At 41.2% G+C, this 22810-nt stretch overlaps 1 protein-coding gene across 6 annotated transcripts in view; it reads left to right on the plus strand.

Moving 5' to 3' along the window:
* The window catches only part of FAT3 (FAT atypical cadherin 3), a 613920-nt gene that overhangs the window by 116557 nt on the left and 474553 nt on the right, over positions 1 to 22810 (plus strand). For all 6 annotated transcript variants that reach the window (XM_031460537.2, XM_064492802.1, XM_031460538.2 and 3 more), the window contains one exon: positions 12611 to 15919. In XM_031460537.2, coding sequence (XP_031316397.2) covers positions 12628 to 15919 — 3292 coding nt within the window. In that variant the 5' untranslated portion in view covers positions 12611 to 12627. The remainder of the gene's footprint in view (positions 1 to 12610; positions 15920 to 22810) is intronic.

Consider the following 22810-nt stretch of genomic DNA (forward strand, 5'->3'; position numbering starts at 1 on the left):
TCTTGCGAGTTGTTTTTTCCATATAATTGTTACCGAGTCCACGCTTGTACTGCTTGCTGTACAACAGACCATGAGGCACGAGTTGTTGGGGCAAGGAATAGCAACTTTATTCAGAAAGCCAGCAGACTGAGAAGATGGTGGACTAGTGTCTCAGAGAACTATCTTGCCTGAGTTAGAATTCACACTTCTTTTATACTAAAATGGGAGGGAGTAAAGTCAAACATTCCCCAGTTCCAGTCGGTCTCCGAGAGGATGTGTTAATGTCTTCCTTCCTGCAGTCGCTCACAGGTGGGCCTGGTCAGGATGTTTCCTGTGAGCTACACAAAGGTATTTTAGCCTAACACTCATTACCAGGAGGCAGGGTTCCCAGAGATGGGCCATTATGTATAATTTAAGCTTATAGGGGGCATCCCTTAAGTGATTAACTTGTAACAAAAGCAGTGGAATACGAAGATGAAAGTAAAAGAAACAGAACCAATATGGAGTCAGATTCATTTTTCCCCATCACATACTTACCTCTACACTTGTCAGTATAATTGCTCTTTTTCCCCCTAACCCAACCACAACCTCAGCATTAATTGACATTTTAGACCCGATGATTCTTCATTTGTCTTGGGTCCATGCCCACAAGTAGCACCTCTCTCCTCACTGTCACAACGAAAAATGTCTGCAGACACTGCCCAATGGACTCTGGGGACGAAATCATCCCTGGTTTAGAACCACTGCTCTTGTCCTGTGTTTTCAGAGGACATTTATAGTTTATCCAACAGCAGATGTCTGCTGGGCTTCTGTTACATGCCAGGCCGTAGGTTTGGTGTGGGGAACAGTGATGACGTAAGAGATAGTCCCTGCCTTCATATCGTTTATAGTCCAGTTGGGATAACAGATATTAATCAAGCAGACTTACTAAAATTTAATATTCAAAGTAATAATAACTGTTACGCAGGACTGTTCTGGATTATCTGAGGACCAATAACAAGAGGCCGTAGCTAGTCTTGGGGATCAGAGAAGTATGTCTGGAGGGTACGGATGCTACAGGAACTGTGCACATGGATGTGGAATCCAGGATGTGAACAGAGTTGAACTCAGGGGTGACAGCATGCACAAAGCACCGGGGGCAGGAGGGGCTCTGCCAGGAACAGAAAAAAGGTCCGTGCGGCTGTAGGCGGAGTAGTTAGAGGCGAGTCCAGAGAAGCAGCAGCGAGGGCCAGGTTCAGCTGAACCTTTCAGGCATGTTGGCAGTTTGGGTTTTTATTATCCTGCAAGCATAGAAAAGGTACTGAAGCGTTTCAGCAGAGGTGGGGTGGGTATGCTCAGGTTTTAGGTATGTGACTGGCTGGTTGTAGTAGGGACACTAAGGAGGGGCGAGAGTGATGTGTCAGGCTGGTCATGCAGTTGAGGCTGTGGGTGACTGTCATCTCTACACAGATGGCCAGCGCCTGGCCCTCAGCCACACCCTCCTTCTCATCAGCCACCAGTGAACTTAGAGCTGTTCCAGCTCCAAAGCCCTGGATGTGAACTCACTGCATTTTTGTAACATTCACTTTCTGTTTGAACCTACTCTGTCAGACCACTTTCTCACTTTTGGCTCTCGGATTCCAAAAGGATACCAGGGTCCCAAGAAGGCAGGTGAGGGGATGTCCCATGAAGCCACGCCATTAGCCACACCCACCACCCTGGGTCCTAATTCTTCTCAAATTGTGATGCACAGAAGGATTCATGACGACGTGGAGTGTGGTAGATGAGCATCTCTCAGGGTGAGCTCCACTAAGCAGCCTCGTCCTTGTGTGCTCAGTTGCTAATCTACAAAGACAGGACCTGCCCTTGGCTTTTTCGCTGCATTCTAGGGGGACAGAGTTCTTGTCAGGCCGGCTCTCAGGCGCTGAGTGTTCACACCTAGTCCATTTACAGCTGCTTTGGGATACTAACCCTGTCTTGGACCAAGTATGTTAGGCTAAGGCTGATTATGCTGAAAATTACTAAGTGCTTGGAGGTTCTTTGATGACTCTTTCAGTCTACATCTACAGAAATGTCTACAAACGCCTCACCCCTCTAAGGAAATAATGTTTTTTTTTTAGTGACCATGAGGACCCCACCGACACATGATTCTGCATCCTTGGGCTTTTCAGTAGAGATGGAGGGTCATTGGTGCTCAAGACTGTCCTTGTTGACCTGTTCTTAGGAAGACACTGGATGGTCCCCTGTGGGGATTGAACCTGTGACCCTGGTCTCATTAGCACTGGGTACTAATCCAAGCAATGTCGGCATAAACCCCTCAGTCGATAATAAATAACCTTAATGGGGAGCATGGGAGAGCTGAAGGAACTAAATTTACATTTTTGCCTTGTTTGCTAAGACACAGTTGTCAGTGATGGCAATGTGAGGAGACGGGACTGACAGGATTTCTGGATTGTCAGCAAACTCTAGACTGCATTTCTTGACCTGCATATGAGCTCTTTTAAATCCTGGACATGTTTTTTCCATTGCATATTCCCAAATAATCTTCTTTGCCTCCTCCTGTATTATAATTTCCACCTCTCTCCATAGTGTGCTCAACTTCCGTATGTTAAGTTATCTTGCCATCTCTTCCCCTTTATGAGTTTCTCAAGATTGCTGCCTGAGATACCTTATTTTGTAGAGTCTCACCAATTTCCTGATATACTGTTTAGGTATTTCTTGCACACGTACTCTTTTCAGCCCTCTCCATCTGACTGTTCCCCAGCCGGCATGAAGTGACATGTAGTGTTATCCCATTGTAGAGAGTTGAATGTGCATCTCTGTTCTTATTAGACTGACTTAGCAATGCTATATTGTGCATAGAACATAAGACTCAGTGCTGCTGCCTTATGTTCTGGGGGGGGGTGGCATTTAGCCAAACACAGAGGCCTTTCCAGAACCTCCTTCTGGAGCTTGTGGCTTGCTTTGTTCACAGTTAAGACTCAATCTCATGTGTAATTTGGAAAGATCTGGAATTGAATTCTCCCAGAAGTCTTCCATGGTCTTTAGGATATTTTATCACTTATCACATCTACCCTTGGTGATTCAGTTCTTTTGGACGAGGGAAACCTGACACCCCCATTACCTTGTTTAGGTCCTAGAGCTCTGTGTGCCTCACCCCTCCCCGGCCCTCCCAAGATGCACTGCCTTCCTAACATTACCATCACTTATCACAGCGCGAAAGGGAGTTGCTGAGGGATCCCCCCCCCCCATTCTGTTTTCCTGATTCCTGGTTTGACTATGCAGACTGCTCTTCCTTGAAGGAGACTTACTTTTAAAGGGGAACGGCAGTTGGAATGGCTAAAAGGATGTTGACTTTGGAAAACAGGACAGGCCACAGGGACTTAGCACAGCAGTCAGTACGGGCTTTGTCAGAAGATCAGTCTGGGAAGCGTGTTCCCACCTCTGAGGTTCCACTGGGTTGTTTTAACCTCAAACTGAAGAGTTGCATTTTTACCCACAGAAAGGACCTTTCAGGGTCTGCAAAGGTGAGTGTGACCAGCGGGAAAGAAAGCAGGTATGAACCGAGCAGAGGCATCATACAGATGCTGCCATCATTCCAAGCGGGAGCTAGGTCTAAGCCACGCACCTGCGGTTCACCTGCCTGCATGGACTTTTCACCCTGAATTATGTCCTGCTCGAATAAACTGGGTCCTAAACACTGAAAAAAAATAGGCTGGGTCAGAATGGAGTAAGCAGGGGGTTCAGAGACCGCTTTCCTCACAGCTGCATTTTGCCCCATTCATTGGAGTGAACACTAAAGGCATTCCATTCAGGCTCTTTTTTCTTTCAGGCAGTTATTTCAGAATAAATGCTGTTACTTGGAAATGGCATTTTTTTCCCCTTTGGCTTTTTTTTTTTTTTTTTTTTAAACTTGAGCAGAAGCAAATAGTGTTGTATTTACTCTTTGGTTTCTGTCAGCAAGGCCCACCAGAGAGAAACTGAAGTCATGCATTTTTCTGGAACATTCTCTCAGACAGCCAAGCATAGAAGCAAATTATATTCTCTCTGTCCATTTTTTTTTTTTTTTGCTCTTATCTAGTGATGAGTTTCTTTCTCCAGAGGGAGAAGTGATTTTTAAAAGGCTTGAACAACATGCTAATGTTTCCTTCTGATAGCCCTTGCTTGAATTACCCCTGAATTTGAAGCATTTACTGATGAAATGATACTTGACATTAACCACCGTTGTATGGAAATATTTCTAGCACCTGGGGAGAAGATAAAGGACAGTGTTCATAACACTGCCGCTGTGTGGCCGGATCTTCCATTTTTCTCAGAACCCAACTTGAATTACGCTTGCTTCATGCTGACTGACTTTTCTCCTGAGAGACCACTTTTAGACAATAGAAAGATTTGCACTACTGGGGAAAAAATTAGAATTTACAGTATTATTATAATGAAAAAGATTGAGTTTGGGTAACGGTCTGCTTGGTTGGTTGGCAGAACCAACTGGAGGCTTTGGGTTGGGATTTGGTCCTTGTTCAGAATGACAAAGGGTAATATCTTATCCTGGTCCATGAAATACTCTTTTGCTGATAAAACCCTGCTTAGACTTGGGGCTCAAGCAGAATTTTCCAGAGTTATGAAATACGAACATGGTTTTAGGTTTTGCATCTCCGAGTGTTTTTTGATTTGGCAAACGGCTTTTGACCATTGACTAAGTAAAAACAGTTAATAAAAATGATGAAAATATATTGATGATTATTTCGCATTAATAAGGTCCTTCCCCTCATGCCAGTCTTTGGAGCTCATAGGTCTGAAAATTCTCTATTTGCCTTTTCTTTTTAATGGGAAAAGAGTCATCTCATTGTTCAGTTGGAGCATAGAGGTGTGTTTATATGACAAGTATTGGAGCGGTTTCTTCAGGGATAAGTCAGCTTAGTTGAAATGAGAACTCACACCCTGTGATATAGTACAGAAAGAGTACTGAACCAGTCTCAAGAATCTTAAGAATCCTGGGATCAACCTGCATCTCCAAAGCTTTCCAGGCAGCTGTTTGACCTGTCTGAGCCACAATATCTAGCTTGGACTCAATCAGTGTTTCCCCAATTGTATTTTAAAAAATATTCTTTCTTTTTCTGCAGGTGGCTGGGTGGGCAAGGGGCAAGAATTGGGAGGAAATCCGTGATCAAATAGATTTTAGAGATTATGCACATAATATCCCTTGGAATCACAATTTACATAGTATATTTCTGCATGCAACAAGTATTTAATGAATCTTGACTATGTACCAGGGAACTTTACTCTTACTAGTGGAAATAGACAAGAAATGTAGATTGTGCTTTCATAGGGAGATTCCAAAGCAGGGCAGATTATTAGAGATTACTAAGAAAGAGAGATGGGAAAAGTTAGTTTTGTGTACTAAAGGTTCCAAGAAGTTCTAAATTAAGAAATCTGTTTACCTTTGTTCAACAAGCATTTCCTAAAAAGCTTTTTAGTTGCACACCTATTCACATGTTGTAGAACATTGTGTCAGGGGACCCAGTTTGGGAAATGGTGGGCTAGTTATTTCCCAGGGTCTCTAGGCTTGCTGATGATTATTCCTGATTTCTCCCGTGCTCATTTTCATCCTCTCCCCCGAGCATGTTGTGGAGTTACCATGTGGAGCTAGCTAGCCAAGTCTCACTCAACAAACACTGATGGAAATTTTGCCTTTTCAAGGCACTTTGTTAGATACTGTAGGAAGAAGCAAGAGCTACTGTTGAGTATGTAGTTTATAAATACATGTAAGTAACTTTAATACAAGGCAGACCGTGCTATCTGGGAGGTGCATATGGATAAAATACAGACAAAGTTTAGAGCAGTGGTGCTCAGAGCACTGGTCATCCCAAGACCTGCATCTCCTGGGAACTTGTTAGAATGAAATACTCACCCTTCCCAGACCCTAGACAGACTGATCGGGAAACTCTGGGGTGGAGCCCAGCCATGTGAGCTTCAGCAGGTCCTGCCATGATTCTGATATTTGCTGAAGTTTAAGAATCGCTGCTTTAGTTGTGGATCTCCCTTTTGGATGGGGTATCTCCAGGATTGCTTCATAGAGTTTGTGGCATTTTAGCTAGATCAAAGAAGATGAGTAAAATATGTAGACACGAATAAGTGGAAACCTGTATTATAAAGGAAGCAACAGCCATGAGACAAATTCACAGTAGAGATCTGAGGTCCAGTTTTAGCTTTTTCACTAGCGAGCTATGTGACCTTGTCCAAATCACTTAACCTCTCTCAGTGTATTTCTTCAACTCTAAAACCTAGGTGTTGGACGAGACAATTTTATGATCCTTTTGACTGTAAAACTCAGTGGGTTTACATGGTTCTGGTTCAGTACATCATAATATAATCTGAGTAAAGGTGTGACATGAGTTATTTGTGACCCAAAAGCCTAGTGTATTATCCTGTACGTTCTCTAGCTACAATGGTTTGTATTAAGAAAACTACACAGTAAACATTTTTTTCTTCTTTTCAGGGAGCCATTAGCATCAGCCAGAGAGTAAAACTTTATTCCCAAGGGGGTCATACAGACAGTTTATAACTGATTTTCAGGAGCAAGGACCCAGAACATAAAGTAGTGCCAGGAGGATGGTAATTTAAGCCATCTCAGAGTACACTGCTCTGGAAGATAGGGTTTAGCAGTATCTGGCTGTGCTGGGACTCGTCACTGCAAGGAGAAGTCCTGCTCGAACTTGTCAGGAATTAAATGCCGGGTCTGAGGAGTAGATCCCTAGTGCAGCTATAGTTTCATAAGTTTGAAAGTGGACACTCAGGAGTTAGAGTAAGTTACAGAGCAAGGGCAAGAGCCTGTAGCCCATGTCACCAGGCACAGGACCCCTCCCTGGCTCTGACTTTGACCCATGGCAAGACTCTAGGTCTATGGAAGGGTGACTTTTGTATTGTGGATGGACTACCCCGTGAGGAGGCTTCCTCTTGACCCTTTATCCTCAGCCCAATTTTCAGTTCTTTTCTACTTTGCATCTCTTCTTCTGAACACCTTAATCACGATAATGCCAGTTAATATTTGTGGAACATTTACTATGTGCCAGCCAGACATAGTTGTAGGCCTGTTTCATGAAAAGTGGGAACTCCTATAATCCCTTTTGTAAAGGTAAGGAAACTGAGACTTACATGCACAAGGTCTTGGGTTTAATCCCTAGTACCCCTGTTCAAACAAACAAACAAACAAGCAAACAAACAAATAAGCAAGCAAGCAAGCAAAAAAAAAAAAAAAACAACAAAAAAAAACCCTTAAACCCACCCCCCCTCCCCCAAAAAAGTCAGGTTTCTCTGACCTTTGGGTCTAATGTAGTGATCCTTTGCTTTTGATAAAGAGGGCATCCTTTCCTTTACCTTTGATGTGTCTTCTCGTGCTGGAAAAGAAAATGACGAGTAGGTTGTAAATTTCCTCCGTTATCCCTCTCTTGTGACTCACAGACTTTGTCCTCTCTAAAAGCTGCCTTCGTTAATGATATTAATAGCCAGCAATTGTATACTCATCACGTATCATGAACTGTTTGAGTGCTTTGTATTTACTAACTCAGATCTGATTTGGTAGGTGCCGTTATTCTCATTGTTACAGTAGAAGAACCTGAGACAGACAGGTTAAGTAACTTGCTCAAGATTACGCTGCGACAAAATTGCAGTGCTGGGATTCAGACCCACACAGTCCAGCCCCAAAGTGTGTGTTCTGGAACCACTGCACACACAGCGTTTGTGTAGGTTTCAGACTCAGTCACAATGCACACCTGAGTGGTGACTGATGTTCCCTTTGTGGTTCTAACATAAGGCATCTTCGTCAAGGATGCCAGGAAAGAGGATCCTGCAGATACTGACTGTGTTCTTTGTTTCACAGGCTATCATAGTACATTTCCCAAGCACCATCTCTTGTCTGGCTAAAAAAAACAAAATCCTTTCAAGATACATAAGAAAGGAAGAGATGGAGTGAAAATAGAACGTTTTCCTAAGATGCCGTCTCTGCTTAGGCCAATTTAATGATGGACAAAAACCAGCTTCCCCAGGTTACCAGCGGAAGCAGAGGCCCTCCGCTAGTCAGGGCACTCCCAGAGACGTGGCCTTTGTAAGAGCCGTTCGCTGCTCTGAGGTCTCTGGTATTTTTTCGTCGCCGGAAAGAAAATCCACCTGCCCTTCTGCGTCCCAGGCTAAGATTCACTCTGCATGAGAAGGCAGGGCAGGATGGAGAGGCACGCCGGGCTGCCTCTGGAACATAAATGTCTCCAAGATTGATGGCTTGATGATCTCTTTGGAGATTATATCAAAAATTATTGATTATGTTACTAAGTCGTAGAAAATAGGCTCCGAGGTTGGGAACTAAGTGCTTGCTTTAAAATAATCCAGAAGCAGTAAAATAAATCAATGTGCAGAGCTTCTAAAACACCATCGCTATCATATTGGCTTCAAAAATAGCTTGGCTTCAATGGAGAAGGCAGTACTCTTTTAAAAAAAATCTTAACAGTTGTCTTAACATGCTAAAAAGGAAAAAAAAAAGGAAGCCAAAATCTTATTCTAGTACTCATTTTGCAGAATTTTAAAGAATTTCTCACTTCTAGCACTTGCTTATTTTCTAAATTTATGGAGAAAACTGCAAGGTTTTTAATTAATTTGTGCCATATAGGACTTTTTTTTTTTTCTTTTTTGCGAAAATAAAGATACGAAAGCCTCGTGAGATTTTTGGTTTTAACAACCGAAGCTGACAGGCTCAGTCATCTGCATTTAAGACCATTGATTCTGTTTATAGGAAAAATATTCCAGCAGTGTATCTTCCTGAAAGAAAAACTCAGTATGCAAAAGTACCAATTTTCGAATAGTTAAAATGAATGATGTCTTTTCATATTATGACAGCGTTCTGTGCTTTGAAGGATTCACCAGAAGGGTTTGTAAAAAGTAACTGTCCCCCAGGGCACTTAAATGTTTACTTATAAACAGTTAACTACTTAGAGAAGGAAGTAACACCAGGGAGAGTAATAAGATGTCAGAAAACAAAGATCACTGCAAAATGATGATAAACCACAGCGCTAAAATTATTATGTAACTCAAAGGAAAATGAATTCAATTGACACACATTTCTATTTGGTATCCGCTCAAATCTCAGAGATCTGAGACCTCCATAGTAGGGGATTTCTTCATAATTATGGGCCTCAGTTTCCTTATCTGTAAACTCAGGGGATTGAACCAGATGATCTTTAAGGCTCTTCTGAATCTGTATAATTTCTTGATTCTGTTTCCCAAAGTAAGATGTGCTTAAGTTTAGGATTTGGAAGCTGAGTATGTTAAAGGCCTTTGGGCCTCTGTTTACTTCTGTACCTTAAAATTCTGTTCAGCAAACCAGGATCGTATGCCTCCTACGTGATACGTGGCTCGTGCTATGTGCCAGACTGGATGCTGGGACTGGAATGGTGCACAAATCTGGCTCATCTCATCATGTTTCCTTCAGTCTGGGCGTAAGGTTGGAGTTGGGGGACAAACTAAGAGAATTTCAATTGAACTGAATTTGCCATTGGGGTGGTCTTCTTTTCTGATGACCGGAGTCCAGACTCCTGGGTGAAGCATTGGTAAAACTTCAGGCAGCACCCTGGGCATGGAATAGCGAGTAAGAAATGAGGCAGAAACTGAATTGTATTTCCCTGGAGATGCTGGGAGTAACTCCAGTTTTCTACTTTGAGAGAGTACACACGCCTTTGGTCATCCCCTTATAAGAATCTTGTCTCATTCCACTGTGTTCGTAGTAAACCTAAAAATACCTCTTCTACTTTGGGGCCTTCTTGGATGATGAAATGCAGGAGTCTGTTGAGTCATACGGGTTATTATTAAAGCTTCTGCTGGTTTGTACCTGTGATCCCTACAGAGGGCTCTGTCACTCCCATATTTCAGCTGAGTGTGCTCCATGGAGAGACACCACCAGTCATGCTGGTCCCCTGGGGTTCACTCTCCTGGGTGCGACACTGGAACCATGTGCATCCAGGTTATTGCTTCACACGTAACTTAGCACATGGGCATTTCCTAAGGACAGCCAGCCAGAGGAACTGCATGTGACATTAACTTCTTTTATAAAAAGTTATCTATCTTTCTGCTTTTCAGTTTTATTATCTATTCTGCTTATAAAATCCCTATATTAATCTGTACTCTTTCCACCCACCTACTCAGTGTTTCCTAAGTACTTCAGCAGATGACAGCAGCAAGGCATAGCTCATCCTCAGTTGGAACCAAGTAAATACATGCCCAGAGTTTCACTTATGAGAGTCTCCTGTAAGGCAGAGTTGGAAAAAAAAAAAAAAGAGAGAGACAACCTTGTGAGAGCCTGAGATCTAATCCAGACTCTGCTACTGGGACAGTGAGGTTTGGTGTTTTCATCTACAGAAGGGTCTAATAACACATGCCTTGCCAACCTTGGATATTTTTAGACACTACAAAAAGAATTTGTAGATGCTAACATTTGAAGATACTAAACTTCCATAGGGGATTTTTCAGCTTGCAGCCAGTGCTTGCAACTAGTTTAAAACTGGAATGGAGATACTCCAATAGAGATGGTAGATGGGTTTTATGCTTTTCCATCAGTGATAAGTACTGACTAGTTCAATAGCATTAAATTGTGTTGTATGTGCTTCTAGGGAGCCTTGTTTATTTCATTCTTGCTTACAGATAATTTAGGAAGAATGATGGTGTGATGGGGAAAAGCATGGCTTTTAGAGCCAGAAAGACCCGGGTTTGAGATTCCGCTCTATCACTTACCAGTTGGGAGACACTGGTTGGACCAATGTTCCAATCAAATAATTAACTTCTCTAACTTTCAGTTTTCTAATGTGCATTTGGGTAAAAAATAGTACTTAGGGTTGTTGTGAGGATTAAAATATAACAAAATGGGGAAATTCTTGACACAATATTTAAGTAACAGTGTGCCTGCAAAAGGAGTCATTCCCTAAACTCCCTTCTCTCCCATTCTGTTTCCCATAGAAGTGACAGAAAGGAAATGTGAGAGGCCAGTGAATATGTCTTGGTGGAAGAACTTATCCATTTGGGCATTCTAAAAATCTAGGCTATTCAGAGTATAACTAGACTTAGCTGTTCCCTGTTAAATAGCACTTCTCCCCACCTGCCCGTTTTTAAAGCACTTGACTAATTTTATAGTTACAATAGGAAAATATTTTTATCTGTTAATCTACGTAGGCATAGAGCTGTGATGACTGTGGAAATGTAGTAGTGACTGGTAAAAATATAAAAATAATTGGAATTCCTTCAATTACTCTTGGGAAAATAAATCTCTTATAAGTCTTTAAATTTTTCTTGCACAAAATGTTTCTTACCTCCCTGGTTCTGAGTGGCACGGTACACTCATGGACATCACTTAGATCATGCAGCTCCTTAGGGATGGTCCTTCCTGCCTTGTTTATTGCATGATGTTTTATTCATCCTCATGGTATTGGATTATGCATAAATCTTGATCAGTTTAAAAGCAACACAACAGAAGATGGTAATACCTTGAATATGTTTCTGTAAAGATTATAATTACTAAAGTAATTACATAACCATTGATGAACACTGTTAATTGAAGAAATATTAGAAAATGCAAATGTGCCTCCTAAAACCACAGCACAGTTGATTCTTTTTAAATGTAAAAAGGTGGTTGTATACAAACAAGGTCCTACTGTATATTCAGTATCTTGTAATAGCCTTTAGAAAAACCTGAAAAAGAATATATACATATATATGTATAATGAATCACTTTGCTGTACACCTGAAACCAACACACATTGTATAGCAAGTATACTTGAATTTTAAAATGTAGTTGTATACATAAATGTTTAAATAATAATAGAAGCATATCACTAATACTATTTTATGATCTTTTTAACTTAGCATTATATCTTATTGCATCTGAAAATACACATCTTTTATCATGATTTTTAATACTGCATATATTTGATTTTATGAGCTATGCCACAATTAATTGATTCTCTATTGATAAGCAATTAGTACCTTTTCAATTTTTTTGTATTTTAAACTGTGCTATAAATATACACTTGTCTGATTATTTTCATAGGATAATTGCCTAGAAAGTAATTTTGTGTCAGAGGTAAATGCACTTTTTAAGGCTTGTAGTATATATTTCTAAATTGACCCTCAGAATGCAGGAAATCTTGTCCCAGTGAGCAATCCTATCAGCAGTATAAAAATATCACTTAAAATAAACAACAAGGTCCTACTGTATAGCACAGGGAACTATATTCAATAGCTTGTAATAACCTATAATAAAAAATATGAAAAAGAACATATGTATATATAACTGAATCACTATGCTATACACCAGAAACTAGCACAACATTGTAAATCAACTATATTTCAATAAAAAAATTTAAATTAAAAAAAATCAATCAAGATAAATTTAAATCCTAGTGATTTTGAATTCCCTGTCCTCTAACAGTAGTGAGGGTTCTAATTTTTTTTTCATATATTGATTTTTAAGAAAAAGACATCATATAATATAAATAAAATTTATAGAATTTTGTTTTAAAAAGTTTTTTAAAAGCACTGTTTCATTGGAGTTATTTCCTATTCCTCCTCCCACGTTCCTCTAGGTTAATTGATCTTTTCTCTCTCTTTTTATCTCCAGGATGGAAGTATGATGTGATGGATGTAACTATGGGATACTGTGTGGGTACCCGGCCTCCTCCTTCTTGCCTCATCCTCCTGCTTCTCAAGCTTTTGGCCACTGTCTCACAGGGGCTGCCAGGGACCGGGCCCCTGGGCTTCCACTTTACACATTCCATTTATAATGCTTCCGTGTATGAGAACTCAGCGGCGCGGACCTACGTCAACAGCCAGAGTAGAATGGGCATCACCTTAATAGACCTGTCCTGGGATATCAAATACAGAATAGTGTCTGGAGACGAGGAAGGCTTTTTCAAAGCGGAGGAAGTCATCATTGCCGATTTCTGTTTTCTCAGAATCAGAACTAAAGGTGGCAATTCTGCCATCTTGAATAGGGAAATTCAGGACAATTATTTATTGATAGTAAAAGGTTCCGTGAGGGGAGAGGATTTGGAAGCATGGACCAAAGTGAATATACAGGTTTTAGATATGAATGATCTGAGACCCTTATTTTCACCCACCACATACTCTGTTACAATAGCAGAAAGCACACCTTTAAGGACTAGTGTCGCCCAGGTGACAGCGACAGATGCGGATATTGGGTCCAATGGAGAGTTCTACTACTACTTTAAAAACAAAGTTGATCTCTTTTCAGTTCATCCTACCAGTGGTGTCATCTCTTTAAGTGGACGATTAAATTATGATGAAAAGAATAGATATGATCTGGAAATTCTGGCTGTGGACCGGGGCATGAAGCTGTATGGAAACAACGGAGTGAGCAGTACTGCCAAGCTTTACGTCCACATTGAGCGGATAAACGAGCACGCTCCGACTGTCCACGTGGTCTCCCACATCCCTTTCTCCCTGGACAAAGAGCCCGTGTATGCGGTGGTGACCGTCGATGACCTCGATGAGGGAGCCAATGGAGAGATTGAATCTGTTTCCATTGTGGCCGGGGATCCTTTAGATCAGTTCTTCCTGGCTAAGGAAGGGAAGTGGATGAATGAGTACAGGATCAAGGAGAGAAAGCAGGTGGACTGGGAGAGCTTCCCCTATGGCTACAACCTCACTCTTCAAGCCAAAGACAAGGGGTCACCTCAGAAATTTTCAGCAGTAAAGATAGTCCACATTGCCAACCCCAGAAGAGACACTGTCCCAGTTAAATTTGAAAAAGAAACGTATGATGTGAGCATTAGTGAATTCTCCCCTCCTGGTGTCGTGGTTGCTATAGTAAAATTAAATCCCGAACCGCTGGATGTGGAATACAAATTATCCCCTGGAGAGGATGCGCCGTACTTCAGAATTAATCCTCGGTCAGGTTTGATTGTCACAGCACAGCCACTGAATACCATTAAGAAGGAGGTTTATAAACTGGTGGTGACAAATAAGGAAGGAGATTTAAAAGCACAAGTCATCATCAGCATAGAGGATGCTAATGACCACACCCCAGAGTTTCAGCAGCCATTGTATGATGCTTCTGTGAATGAAAGTGTTCCAGTGGGAACAAGCGTCCTGATGGTCTCAGCTTCCGATAAGGATAAAGGAGAAAATGGGTACATCACCTATAGTATTGCCAGCTTGAATCTGTTGCCATTTGCCATTAACCAGTTTACAGGTGTTATTAGCACAACAGAAGAATTGGATTTTGAATCCTCTCCAGAAACATACAGGTTCATCGTCAGAGCCTCGGACTGGGGTTCGCCATACCGCCACGAAAGTGAGGTCAATGTGACTATTCGGATAGGAAATGTCAATGACAACAGCCCTCTCTTTGAAAAGGTGGCTTGCCAGGGAGTTATTTCATATGACTTTCCAGTTGGGGCTCACATCACAGCTGTCTCAGCCATCGATATTGATGAACTTGAGCTTGTAAAGTACAAAATCATCTCTGGAAATGAACTCGGTTTCTTTTATTTAAACCCAGACTCTGGTGTTTTGCAGCTTAAAAAGTCACTGATGAATTCTGGCATTAAAAATGGAAATTTTGCCCTCAGGATTACAGCCACTGATGGGGAGAATTTTGCGGACCCCATGTCTGTTAACATTTCAGTCCTGCATGGGAAGGTGTCTTCAAAGAGCTTCAGTTGCAGAGAAACTCGTGTGGCTCAGAAGCTGGCAGAGAAACTGCTGATTAAGGCAAAAGCAAACGGGAAACTAAATCTGGAAGATGGATTTCTTGACTTTTATTCAGTTAATAGGCAAGGACCACATTTTGACAAGTCATTTCCTTCTGATGTGGCTGTGAAGGAGAATCTGCCAGTGGGTGCTAACATCCTGAAGATTAAAGCCTATGATGCCGACTCTGGCTTCAATGGGAAGGTGCTATTTACAATATCGGATGGAAATACAGATAGTTGTTTTAATATCGATATGGAGACTGGGCAGCTTAAAGTCCTTCTGCCCATGGATCGAGAACACAGAGACCTCTATCTCCTTAACATCACCATCTATGACTTAGGTAATCCACAAAAGTCCTCATGGAGGTTGCTCACGGTCAATGTGGAGGATGCCAATGACAATAGCCCCATTTTTCTTCAAGACAGTTACTCAGTTAACATTCTAGAAAGTTCAAGTATTGGTACTGAGATTATTCAAGTGGAGGCCAGAGACAAAGACTTGGGTTCTAATGGTGAAGTGACTTACTCAGTCTTGACAGATACGCAGCAGTTTGCCATCAATAGCTCCACTGGGATCGTTTATGTAGCTGACCAATTGGACCGGGAATCCAAAGCAAATTACTCTTTAAAGATAGAAGCCAGAGACAAGGCAGAGAGTGGCCAGCAGCTGTTTTCGGTTGTCACCCTGAAGGTTTTCTTGGACGATGTCAATGACTGCTCCCCAGCTTTCATTCCCAGTAGCTACAATGTGAAGGTTCTTGAAGATCTTCCCGTTGGCACTGTCATTGCGTGGCTGGAGACCCATGATCCAGACCTTGGACTGGGGGGTCAAGTGCGCTATTCTTTGGTCAATGACTATAACGGGAGATTTGAAATAGATAAAGCAAGTGGTGCCATCCGACTGAGCAAAGAGCTAGACTATGAAAAGCAGCAGTTCTATAACCTCACGGTCCGCGCCAAAGACAAAGGGCGGCCCGTCTCTCTGTCATCTGTCTCCTTCGTGGAGGTGGAAGTGGTGGATGTTAATGAAAACCTCCATACTCCCTATTTCCCAGACTTTGCTGTTGTTGGATCTGTAAAAGAAAACTCACGTGTTGGGACAAGTGTGCTGCAGGTGACTGCCCACGATGAGGACCCCGGGAGGGATGGAGAGATCCAATACTCCATCAGGGACGGCAGCGGTCTTGGAAGGTTCAATATTGATGACGAGAGCGGTAAGTTTAATATTTCGAGCCGGAAGTGTCGTTTCCCTTCTTATGAGTTGTCACCATTGGAAAAGTGAGTCTATTCTTGTACTCAAATAGAATGACAAACGAGGTTGTGTTTGGTGTGGAGATGATGCAAGTGAACTCTTTTCCTTAGGAGGCAGTGATTTGTAAGAAGACCTGTTTATACGGCGATGGCCATGGTTTTCAGTGGGAGTCCCTGTTTCTTGTTTTTCTCGTTCAGCACTACTGCCACCAGGTTATCTTTTGATAAGCGTAAATAATTGTCATCTCTTTTGAGTGCTCTCCTAACCTTCACTAAATTAAGGGCCCTGATAAAGTAAGTTACATTTGAATTGGCTTTAAATTAGAAGTGTGAAATGGATTTTCAAATGGACCTTGTATACCAGTCTTCCACTTTACAGTCAGGCTTTGCTGAAGTGATATTGCATGCGTTCCTTGGTCTCTTGTGTTTCCCAGGCACATCTGGCCTTGAGTGACAGGCATTTGCACTGTATCGGCCTCATTAATATATGGCAGTCTCCTTCTGCAAATGTTTTCATGATATACCAGAGGAGGCATGCTGTGAATTTTACTTATAAAAAATGATTTTAAGATTTTACCTGTAAGAATTAATCTTTTATCAAAAGGCTTTAAAATAGGGACAAAATTGACCCAATATTTTCCTTATCCCCTATCTATTTAATTATGCTCCATCATAGGTACAGACAGAGATTTTATTTCTGTTCTTGTTCTTGTTATTATTTGTCTTTAAATGTACACATGCCTACACCCATGCACATATGTGTTTGTTCCTTGATGAACACAGTGCCTTTTTGTAGTCTTCTCTAGACTGTCGACATCTCAAGACAGGGGCTGTGTCTTCTCTACTCCTGTGTGAGTGGTAATATTAGCACTTTAAAGTTTGGGGGGCATCTCTGTATCTAGTAAATCATGTAAATCATTTTCTACAACACTCACAGGGTGTTTTGTTCCCAGTATTGATGATGATGATGATGATGATGGTGAAACAGGTGGTGGGAAGGTGACATTATGGGGATACTAGCGGATCCATACGTCCATAATACTAGAAAAAGGATTTGAGAAACTATATTAAATACTGGATGGGAATTACAAAAGTGTATGTAGCATCACAGATTTAAACTGTCATTTTTGTATACATGGGCTCTAATTATGGCCAGTGTAAATTGTAAAGTTGATCTCCATAGCAATAGTGAAGGAAAGGTCAATGTCAGGAAAACTGGGTTCTGATTCCACCATAGACCCTATCTTATTATATAGAACTTGTCATTCAATTAGAAAATATTTTCACCTTTGAAGTACAAAATGAGAAAGGAAAAGAAGTAACCCTTACTAAGTGTCTATTCTTCCCTAATAATTTCCTATTAATAACAGTGACTTCATTGAGTACTTGCAGTGGGCAACATACCATTTATAGCTGGGTCATATTTAATCCTCCCAACAGCCCCATGAGAACTAATAATCATCAGCTCGTGAACTGATGTTCAGAGAAGATAGATACCTTGGAGCCTAGTTTCACATTTAGCTCTGAGTAACTGCAGGACACCATCCTATCTCCCCTCTGAAGATAAGTGTGGGCGTCCTCGCATGTTCCTAGATACACTTGAATTTGGTGTTGACCTAAAATCTGTATGGCAATAAAGTGTTAGACAGGTTTTCAAAGTCCTTACAACCCTGGACTCACTGTCTTTTGGCACCAGCCGTTCATCACCCTTCCTTTTTCCTCGCAGCCCCATTGTTTGTGTGGCTCTCTGGTGCAAGAAGCTTACCTTTGGGACTCAGGTCGATGTGGGTAGGTGGGTCAGCAGGAAGGTGTCGGGCTGAATGATTAACCACTACATGACTCCATGAAGCCACGTTGAGTTGTTTTTATTAGGAAGTTCCGTCTTGGTGTAGCTTGAGGCAGGGAAGAGCAGGAGCAATTTGGTGAGAGTGGCCTAGATTTTTTCCCTGTTTGTGCTATGCTATTTTGTTCTCATCTTGGGTGTTATTTCAGAAAATGTGCGTATAGTCATCTGATGATATAGCTGCTTTTATAATTCTTTTAAATTTTTATTTATTTTATTTTTTGTTGAAGTAGAGTTGATTTACAATGTTGTGTTAGTTTCTTGTGTACAGCAAAGTGATTCATTATACATATAAATCTATTCTTTTTCAGATTCTTTTCCATTATGGGTTATTATAAGACACTGGATATAGTTCTGCTGTGCTATACAGCAGGACCTTGTTGTTTATCTATTTTATATACAGTAGTGTGTAATCTGTTAATCCCTTACTCCTAATTCATCCCTCCCCCACCGCTTTCCTCTTTCATAATCATAAGTTTGTTTTCTGTGAGTCTATTTCTGTTTTGTAAACAAGTTCATTTGCATCATATTTTATATTCCACAGATAAGTGATATCATATGATATTTGTCTTTCTCTAACTTATTACCTCACTTAGAGGATATTTTCCAGGTCCACCCATGTTTCTGCAGATGTCAATATTTCATTCTTTTTCTGGCTGAGTAATATTCCAATATATATGTATATATACACCCTATATTCTTAAACCAGTTATCTGTTGATGGATATTTGGGTTGTTTTGGCTTTTGTAAATTGTGCTGCTGTGAACATTGAGGCACATGTATCTTTTCAGATTAGGGTTTTTGACTCTGACAGTTTGATATCCTTTGCTTCTGTTGAAAAAACAATCTACTGCCATGTGTTTGTTCCATTATATTCTGGATCATATAAAATAAATTTTGCCATGGACGATAATAATACCACTTTCATTTTGACATTGCTTTGTGACTTAAAAATCTCTTGCCTTATAATTATACATTAACTCCTTTGGGTTAAAGAGTAGCTAAGTGTGTTGTGTAAAGTCACATACTCATTAGAGGAGTATAATGGCTCTAGAACCATCTCTCCTCAGCCCTACTTCAGTGCTCTTTTCTTTGCCTTCATCTCACATGTTTCTGATTTACTTTCCTAGAGAATTATTAATTTTTAAAACCATAGTAGCTATTTCTTCCCTCCCTCTTTTTGTTTCACTTTGTTTTCCTCTTTTAAGAGGAAGTAAAACTCTGTGTTTCTCTGTTACAGGAAAAAAAAATTTGGACTTGATGTTGACATTTTTTTATGAAGAATAGAATTTCCATTTGGTAATATTTTTAGCCATCTTTCTTCCCTCTCCCTTCTTATAGATTTTAACATCCCAGCCCAAGAAACTGATGGGCAGTGATTGCCTGGATTTGTGCCAGGGGGATGCTAGGGTTGAGGAGAAGTTTGGTGATGAATGCCCAAGGAGAGAAGCCATCACCATGGTGCTGTTGGGTTTGCACGACTGTTGAACAAGCCATCCGCTCTTTGCCTCCAAGTGCTAAAAAATCATGGCTTGGGCTGCTGGCAGAATAAATGGCTGTTGATCCCTGCAGCTGTTACTGGGTCTCAAGTCTGTTATTTCACTTAACCCCCTGAGCATAAAACAGGCTAAACTTATTTGGAGTTTTGTCTTTCAAGAACCTTTAAGTCAGCGGCCAAAGGTTATGTAATGGCCTGCGTTGTTTAATATGTCTCAGGCTTATGCTTGCACACCGATGAGCTGAAGTTTGTTAGCCATGCAGATCCCCAGGCCTGTTTCCCTCAAATTCTGACACAGTCGGTCTCGGGTGGGAGCCCAGGAATCTTCATTTAAGCCCTGCAAGCAGTCTGTGTGCCTGTGGTTCAGACACACACCCTAAATTGACCTGGGCTCCTTCCAGAGTGTCTACCAGAGTCTCTCTTTTCTGTGAAGTCCATTTCCTTATTCTTTTGAAAGGCAGTGCTCATATTTTAGAGAAATTTCTTTTCTAGTCAAGTTTTACAATCCAAATAAATTTTCTGTTATTCGTCAGTGGTGATAGTTTTCTGAATGCCTTCCCAGTGGATCAAAAATCTTTTTCTGTGCTTCAGTAATTGCAATGCTTCTGTTTTGTGAAACAGCATACACTGGGATTAGTTGATCCATTTAGAGTTTTATGTTCTTGACTTTCTGGGAGCTCAGTGAACAAAACCGTACCTTTGAAATTCTTTTCCATGCACAGGCATTTAATAAATGTTTAATAACATTCACGCTAAATGGATTAACTGGGGGGTCCCCAACTACAGTGGATTCGATCACCATTTAAATTACCAGTCTGGAGGATGCAATTTAATCATTTTTCTCCTGCACAAAGAATGCATTCTCATTCTTTGACATGACAGGAATTCATATTTGACTATTCTGAAGTTTTAGAAGGCTTCTTAGAAAGAATGTATTGTATATTTTAAACTGTGATTTTTCTGTTAGATTCTTTTGGAAGCTGCATACTTGAGCAATGATTTCACTATTTTATTTACCTGGGATTAAAGAAATATTTAATCCAGGTAAACAATTTCCAGTTCAGCACATTAATCATGAATAAGTAGGAAGATGTTTTCCCATTCATTATTACTAATTGTATGATATCTTCCATTTATCAAATACCTATTGTGTGCTAGGCACTGGGCTGGGTGCTTTGTGGGTACTTGCTAATTGTCACAGTAATCCAGCAAAGCACAGTTCAGTGAATCTTGTTCAGTCAGGGTCAGGCATCCGGAAATTGTCAGAACTGGGAACTGGCACTCTAGTGCAAAGGACTCCAACTCTCACGTTAGCCTCTCTCTGTTCCACTCCAGTGTGTCGTAATAACCTTGCTAAGTGTATGTATTAGTCAGATTTTTCTGTATTATTGCTACATAACAAACAGTCAAAATTTCAGTGGCTTATAAAAGCAGACACTATTTTCCTTGCTCCTAAGTCTGAGAGCAAGGAACATCTGAAGCAGCATTGTTGCAGGCTGTAGACTGAGTTACGATCCGTTCTATGTGTCTTTCACATTCCAATACTCAGGCTGAGGGGGATACTCACTGTCTGGGATGTAATGTTCTCAAAGTCAGGTCGGGAGTGCAAGGGGGCTGATGGAAATTTGCGATGCCTCTTGAAGCTTCTGCTCCAGACTGGCCCACACTCCATCGGCCAAAGAAGGTCTCAGGACCAAATTCAATATTGATGTGGGGCAGAGAGGAGCACTTCTCTCGTAATACAGCCTGACATAGCACATGACAGCTCTCACCGTTGTCTTCATAATCTGACATTAATTAGACAGTTTGTGGAAGACACTGGACCAGGCCAGGGGTGACACAGAGAGCTACAGGTGTCAGACCTGGCCTTCTGTCCTGGGACATTCTCTGGTCTGTCTGAGAGATCAGAACGCAGCTGCAGGCCATGATGCTGTTGTCAATGGCAGTGGATAGTTTCACTGAACACCATCTTGGTGTCCAGGTCTGTGCAGAATGCTTTATACAAATGGTCTCATTCATTGGTCCCATGACGTAGGGACAGTTGTTCCCTTGTTTTGACACATCTGGTCTTGTAAGAGAAAGAGCCCACAAGCACAACACACAGACATTCTTATTTACCTTTCTTTACATTGAGGTTCCAGCCAGCATTTCTCAACTTATGTGATTACAAAATGTTCTCATTCTTCCAAATGTTTTGATAGAATCAGCAGAGGCTTAGGAGACCTAGTGTGTACTTGGATTCAAATAGACACGCGAAAGAGGCCTCTCAGACTCATTAAGCACCCTAAAACTAATTACTATTTTTTGTAAACTGACGATTCCAACAATAAATCAATATGCTTTATAATGGTGGTGCTGGCTCCCTCCCACTTGCTTTTCCAGGTCCACTTTCCACCCGTTTTCTGCTTTGGGTCGGGGCCCTGAGCTCTTTGGCCGGTGGACCCCCTCGCCCCCTTGACATCTGTTGATTCTGCCAGTGCGAGCGTAGAGAGGATGAAAGAGAGTTAGATGTGGGTGTTATCCCTTTGACTCTTCGCACACTGGTGACTGTGGGCTGACTGCATCCCTCTGCTGATGGTGGAAATGTCTTCCTGCTATTACTAACCCTGAAGGACTGAATTATCTTTTTAAACTGCCCTAAACCCTGCCCACTCCTTTAGTAAATAGTCTTATTCGTTAAATGCTTCTCATTTACCCAGTTTGAATATGTCCTCTGTTTTCTGCCAGAACCCCACTGATAGAATATTTTTCTTACATAAATGTTTCTAAAACAGATTTTTAAGTTTAAACAGATTTTTAAGGCTGATGTTTTCCAGCAGTGCCTATTAACTACGGTTTCTATGATGCTCTGTGTGTTGGCACATTTCATTGGAGGCCCAGAGGAACAGTAGAGAGAGAATAATTATCCAATGCTTTCAATTTACAAGCAAAGAAAGGGAAGTCAGGACTTTGTCTCTCCATGGAGCTTATGCGTTCTCCATCTTTTCTATGACAGAAAGACAGATGTTGCTTTGCTGAAACCCTGTCCCACCAGACGTGGGAAGTAGAGGGTTTTGGCTGGATGATGTAGGACCAGGATTTTTCAGGCTCTCCAGTGTTGTGATGCTGTACTTGATCTTCTGCTGGGAGAAGGATTCATTTCAATTGGTAGCCAAGGAAAGAATAACGACATACAACTCTAGCTTTTATTCATTTAGTTCAACCGAAGAGCTGTTTAGTAGCTGCCAGTGCTGGGTCTAATGCTCTTCATCTGCAGTCTGCAATCATCACATAGTCAAGAGTGGGTGAAGGAAAACCGAGAAAGAGAAAATTCGTCTTGTTAGAAATTTGAGGAGCTTTGTGTCACTGCGGTAACCGTATGTCCCCAACCCAGATATTTAAAGAGGTGGGAAATTTCTATACGGTCATGTTTCTTGCATAGTATAATAAAATATAAGCTTTCCTTTTCTGATATTTAGAGGCAGTGGAAATCATAATCTAGCTTATGGATAGGATATTAATCTTTCCAGTTTC

This window comes from Camelus dromedarius, chromosome 12 (genome assembly GCF_036321535.1).
Source record: "Camelus dromedarius isolate mCamDro1 chromosome 12, mCamDro1.pat, whole genome shotgun sequence".
Taxonomy (NCBI): domain Eukaryota; kingdom Metazoa; phylum Chordata; class Mammalia; order Artiodactyla; family Camelidae; genus Camelus; species Camelus dromedarius.